The 5,656-nt window shown below is 35.5% G+C and overlaps 1 protein-coding gene across 1 annotated transcript; it reads right to left on the bottom strand.

Annotated features, from left to right (window-relative positions):
* Window positions 1–1,924: 1,924 nt before the first annotated feature.
* On the bottom strand, window positions 1,925–5,087 carry HAG1 (histone acetyltransferase of the GNAT family 1). Its single transcript, XM_078975464.1, has 12 exons — window positions 4,312–5,087; window positions 4,128–4,192; window positions 3,861–3,941; window positions 3,704–3,775; window positions 3,410–3,578; window positions 3,192–3,335; window positions 3,019–3,087; window positions 2,881–2,935; window positions 2,699–2,814; window positions 2,513–2,606; window positions 2,284–2,425; window positions 1,925–2,196 (listed from the first exon to the last, which is right to left on the bottom strand). The coding sequence occupies exons 1-12, from the start codon at window positions 4,873–4,875 to the stop codon at window positions 2,130–2,132; spliced, it is 1,638 nt and encodes a 545-aa protein (XP_078831590.1). The 5' UTR covers window positions 4,876–5,087; the 3' UTR covers window positions 1,925–2,129.
* Between the last annotated feature and the right edge of the window lie 569 nt (window positions 5,088–5,656).

Raw genomic sequence — 5,656 nt, 5'->3', positions numbered from 1 at the left:
GTTACTGATACGCATTAGACTGGTAGATCTGTAGGACTACTTGTGATTACTGATTGTATAATTATTTGTTTGATGAATATGTATATTATCTGTTATATGTCGACATGTTATGTTGGGGTTGAGACTACTGCTTACTTTTATCAGTCAACAGACCGGAGCAATCCAACCGGGAGGTTGTGGGCGAGGGCATTCCAACCCGGAGGTTATAGGCCAAGGGTAATCCAATCGGGAGGTTGTGGACCCAATATGTAGTATGCAGGGCAATCCAACCGGAAGGTTATGGGCCAGGGTAATCCAACCGGGAGGTTGTTGACCCAACATGCTAATTTATATATTTTATATTTGGTGTGATGGTACTTTGGGGAAACTAATTAAGTTTTGGCTTACAGTTTCAGGTTATTGTTTCAGGTACTTCAGATTAGGGATGAGAATTTGGTCCGAAAACCCGAACCAAACCAAAAACCGAACCGAACCGAACCGAATTAGACCCGAATAAGCAATTCGATTCGGTTTCCGGGTAACTATATAAGGCTTATTTGGTTTTCGGGTTATTCGGTCCGGGTTACCCGAATAAGGGCTTATTCGGTCCAAAAGGACCGAACCGAATATGAAAATTCACATTTTTTTTTTCCACTTGCACGATTGCTTATTCGGTCTTGTGTTCTATCAATCATTACCCAAAATACCCACATAATGTTTCATGTTTAACTTATATACTTATAGATAGTTTTTTAGGTGTTTTGGATGTTTAATGTTTAGTGTTTAATATGTTGCTTAATAACTATATCTTAAGATTGTGGTGGTTGGATTTTACATTTTTTATATTAAGAATGGTTAATCTGTGTTATCTGTGTTATTTATGTTTATCATAAGCTACAAAAGTCATACAAAATACAATATTTATAATCACATTGTAAATGCTATTTGGGTTATTTGGATTATTCGCGTTATTCAGCTCCTTAATCATATTGTACATGTTATTTGGGTTATTCGGACCGGAACCAAACCGAATTGAATAATACCCGAATTGAACTGAACTCGTATTGCTTATTTGGTTCGGTTTTCGGTTCATACAATTACCCTTATTCGGTTTTTGGTTTATTCGGGTTCGGTTTGGTTCGGTTCGATTCCAACCCGAATAACATCCCTACTTCGGATGATCACGGGAAAGCGAATGCGTGATCGTGCACATCTTCTGGTTTTGTGTTAGTTGGTCTTGAGAAAACTCTGATTTTGAATAACACTACTTTTAAAACAATGACTTTTTTGTAAACAATGTTGGTTAATGGTTGATTCTAAAACTTTTATGATTTTTGGAGCGTTATAGTTATCTCCGATACACTTTCTCCATCTATGATTTACAATTTTTTTAATTTCTATGATTGTTAATTTTGGTACACTTTCTCACCGGATTCCGGACACTGGCTGTGCTCTTGTGATTGTTCAGCCCGGTTTCATAATGGGATCATTCGTGTAGTTATGTCGATATGGCCCACTACTATGGAGATTTCTTGAACTTTATGCATTGATGAGTTGGTGTTTATTATCATGAAATAAAACTTAACAAATAAGCTATATATTATGGTGGATGGTGGATGCTCGAAAAGTGGAGTCCGTTGAAAACACAACAGCCGTATATTATTATCATAATTTGAGGTTTGAGATAAAAAAAAGGAATTATAAACTGTGAATGACTAAAAAAACCTTGCCGGCCCATGATAGACCACAAATGTCATAGTATCTTTATAGTTTCTGTTTATTGTGGCATCAACATCATGTTTCATCCAACGGCTGCCGTATAAACCGGAATTATAATGTATACATTTGTGGTTTAATCAGTTGACATAACTCATTTTTTTTTATTTTTAACTTATAACAAAATTATTAATTAAAAAATCGGCAAATGTAAATAGTAGAAAACTCATTCCAACAAAACCCAGTTTATTAAAAAAACCAGTCTGAACGGATAGATTTACCGGTCCAAAGCCGATTTTTTGTGCATTTCTAAACCTAAACCGGTCCAGTCTGACTGGTGTCTAGTCAGACTGGACCATTTTCTTGCAATTAAATTGCAAGATAACATAAACATAACAACTGAACAACATTGTATCTGTACCGGTTCCCATTTCTTATTGCTGAATTTTCACAAAAGATTGTAAACCCGATTGAACTCTACTTGAGAAGAATGCTTCTAGCCTGCATAAAGAATTAATTAAAGAAAGGTGTGATTATTGAGATAAATGTAAAATTACGTAACTACCCCTATCTTCAAGAAATGAATACCTGGTGGAACATTTGAAGTAAATAGTTTCAGGGGAATTGTATGTTCTGGCATTGGCAAACATCCTCCTTGCATCAGCAAGAAACATCTCAAGCGTTACATAATACTGTTCCGACTCCACCCGCCTCGTCATCGTTTTAAGATCTATAAAATCAAAAAAAAATTATTAGAAAAATATAAACATTTTGAAAATTTTTATACAAAAGAAAGTCTGAAATAGCATTAATTTACCCATTGGATCTCTGATGATGTCGTAATAATCCGGAACATCGCGAACATCAACAGGCTCCTTAAAAGGCCACGAGTCAACATGGTCATGCATTGCCTGTTCACAATAAAAATAAAATAAAATTTAAATTCACTCGGTCAGACAAGGGGCAAAATGGTAATTTGACAGGATGGGTTTTGAGAAGTTGCCTTTAGAATGGAACGCATGAAACCGGTCAATTTTTGATTTGAGGTGCCATCTGGAGAAGCATTCACAATTTTGAAACGAGAATGTCCCCACTGATCAGGTGTCCACCCAGCTTCCCCTGTTTATTTATTTAACTTCAGTTACTACTCTTAAAAATAAAAAAAACATTATATTTTGTACTTACTCAAACCAAGAATATCTTCAAGTTTAAATATCCTTTTTGGAACTCCCGCTTCTTTCTGAAAAAAAGGTAACAAATCAAGGGTAGTTAAATTTAAATATCTTCCAGTTTGAATATCAGCATATGATAATTGATGTGTACCTTTTGGAAATCAATACCAGGGTAGACAATGTGACAATTTGAGAGCTCTCTAATCTTCTCATCAATCGCCTGAAAGACAAAATGCAACCAATTTTATTATTTTTATTTTTCAAAAAAGATAATTGTGTACTAAATGGGAAGGAAGCTAATAAAGATGAGTCAATAAGTCTTACCTGCCTCTGATGATGAATCATGGTTGATAAATCAGTGTATGGAAGCTTTGGATCAATTTTACATTCCATAAGTATCCCTCCATCATAATCTTTAATATACCCATGCCAACGTTCTTTCTCCAAGAAAATATCTTTTGTGAATCCCTACAGAAACAGATAAGAAAGTGATTTAATTATTTACACTAAATGAAGTCAAAAACAGGTCAAAGATGCTTAACCTGTTTATTAAAATAACCAACAGCATTGTTGTCTGCATATGTGAGAAAATGAGTAAGCCCATCCATATCTCGAGCATGTTGCTTTAGATGATTCATCAGTCTTGTACCATAACCCTTCACTTGTTCATCTGAAGTGATTGCACAAAAAGCTATCTCCCCAAACTTTTGGCTAACATGTCACATATTATTATTTATTAATAACCAAACAAAATCTCTTTTCAGAAACTAATTCTTCTTCTTATGATTCCAAATAGTAAATGAAAGTACACCATGTGAGACATGTAAAATATCTACCTGACATAAGGGCGATATGTAATGCCACCAACAACTGTATTGCGCCTGATAACCATTACAGATTTGTGGCCTCTGCATTGGGTAAAGTTTTGATTATCTTTTAGGGTACTTCCATACTCCAAATATTAGCAGAAATGAGATTAAAAGCATAAGCAACCTATCCATCACAAGACGAACAATGTATTCCTTAGGCATGTTAGGTAGTTGCCTTGCAAATATATTCTTCAGTCCAATTAACCTGACAAAAAACACAGATAGAAACAATATTCATTTCTTAATCTTCCACTATTATATGCATCATATTCATACTCTAATGTAATTATGAACAACCTTCATGGCCCATCCGGAGGTTGGTATAGTTATATTACAGAGATTTGCACTTTATACATGGAGAAAAAAGAAGTGAAGAGGGAGAAATGCATACCAAATCATATGTTCATCAATATTGTCATTTGATACACAAACAAACTTGAGTTTTCCAGCTTCCTCCTGTATATAATATATCAATAACTTGCTTCACTGATTCTAAAGCTAGTACGATAAATAGATAGCAAAGTTCATGATACGACGCCATTATATAGATATTAGAACTTCAGGAATTAGATCACCTCTTTTTTTAAACTCTCTTCTCTAGCGCAATAAGCTCCGCTGGTCTGCAAATTCTCTGTAAATATACTTTTGACTGTGTCCTCCTTAACCACAATCCCCGGAACGGCAGCTGGAGTTGAGGCAGCTGCTGATCCAGCAGCTCCAGGACCACCGTCTTTCCCTACTTCTGAAGGCTCAACCTTCACAGGGTTTTCCGTCTTCAGCTTCGTGTTTCGCCCTGTGGGCCCCATATTATTCTCCAAACGGGTGGCAGTGAAGTTCCTCATCGAAGAATCATCGTATTCTTCCTCGTCATCATCAACGACGTCCTCAAATTCTTCAGAATCGTCGGAATCAGCGCCACCACGGGCACTGATGCTCTCGAGATCGTCATTGGAGGTAAGCGCGCCATCGCGAGTATCGGAGAAGGACGAAGGGAAAGGAGGTGCGTGGTCTTCCGCAGCGCTAAGCTTCCGTTTGTGAATTGAAGAGGTTGCTGAGGCGGAGGCCGAGTGCGACGGTGACGGAGTCTGTGAGCTACGCGATCGGAGTGGTGCCGTCAAGTGAGACGAATGTGCATCCATCTTTTCAAAATTCAAATCCAAAGCTTTTCCAGTCGCAGCACATTCACAATTGTAAATTCAGGTTCATACAACAAGATATGAGAATAACTGTAACGTCAATTTCAAACAAAACAAGATGACCGAATTCAATTTTGGTGGAATTTATCAGTTAGGGTTTTGCAATAAAATTAGGGGAAATATGGAAGAAGCAGGAAATCGATATGCCCATGTTTAACCAAATAATTACGAAATTACTAACAAGCAACGGTTGGAACATTTGTATTTTGCTTGATTTAAACCCTAAACTAACTTTTAAAATATTGGCATATCGACAAAAATAAACATCAAGATTAAAAGGTTTAGTCGAATTATTCAGGTGATTTGTGTTTAATAAAAAATATATTTTTGTCCAAGATAAGATCAATATTCTAAAAAGTTAATTCTGACACGTCATTACTCCAGAGTTTATAGTTGACGTTAATGTGGTGCAGTCCCGAGCCACCACTCCTATTCTGACCATTAGTGTAATTTTTTTTCATATTAGATACAAAATCTTGAAATATGAATATCACTATTATTTTACTATTTTAGATTTGTTCGGAAACTTTTTTAGTAACACTACTACTCAAATTTTGTGCATCAATTATATTGTCTTAAGTCATATATTTATATATTTATGAATAATAGTAGAAAATATATATAAAAATATTAAAATTATTGTTTTAAGTCATACCTTATAAACAACGTAACTCATCACAATTCGTAAAAGATTGAGGTTTGATATTATTATTTAGAACATTGG

The sequence above is a fragment of the Lactuca saligna genome, chromosome 9 (genome assembly GCF_052625555.1).
Source record: "Lactuca saligna cultivar CGN05327 chromosome 9, ASM5262555v1, whole genome shotgun sequence".
In the NCBI taxonomy this organism is placed as follows: Eukaryota; Viridiplantae; Streptophyta; class Magnoliopsida; order Asterales; family Asteraceae; genus Lactuca; species Lactuca saligna.
This window is presented reverse-complemented; position numbering and strand designations above follow the sequence as displayed.

What these genes read in the sequence shown, in the direction of transcription:
- HAG1 (XM_078975464.1), bottom strand. Translation starts at nt 4,875, where the DNA reads ATGGATGCACATTCGTCTCACTTGACGGCACCACTCCGATCGCGTAGC. An exon ending in AAGAGAGTTTAAAAAAAGAG is followed by an intron (nt 4,193 to 4,311) that starts GTGATCTAATTC and finishes TATTATATACAG; the next exon opens with GAGGAAGCTGGAAAACTCAA. An exon ending in GTTCGTCTTGTGATGGATAG is followed by an intron (nt 3,776 to 3,860) that starts GTTGCTTATGCT and finishes TACCCAATGCAG; the next exon opens with AGGCCACAAATCTGTAATGG.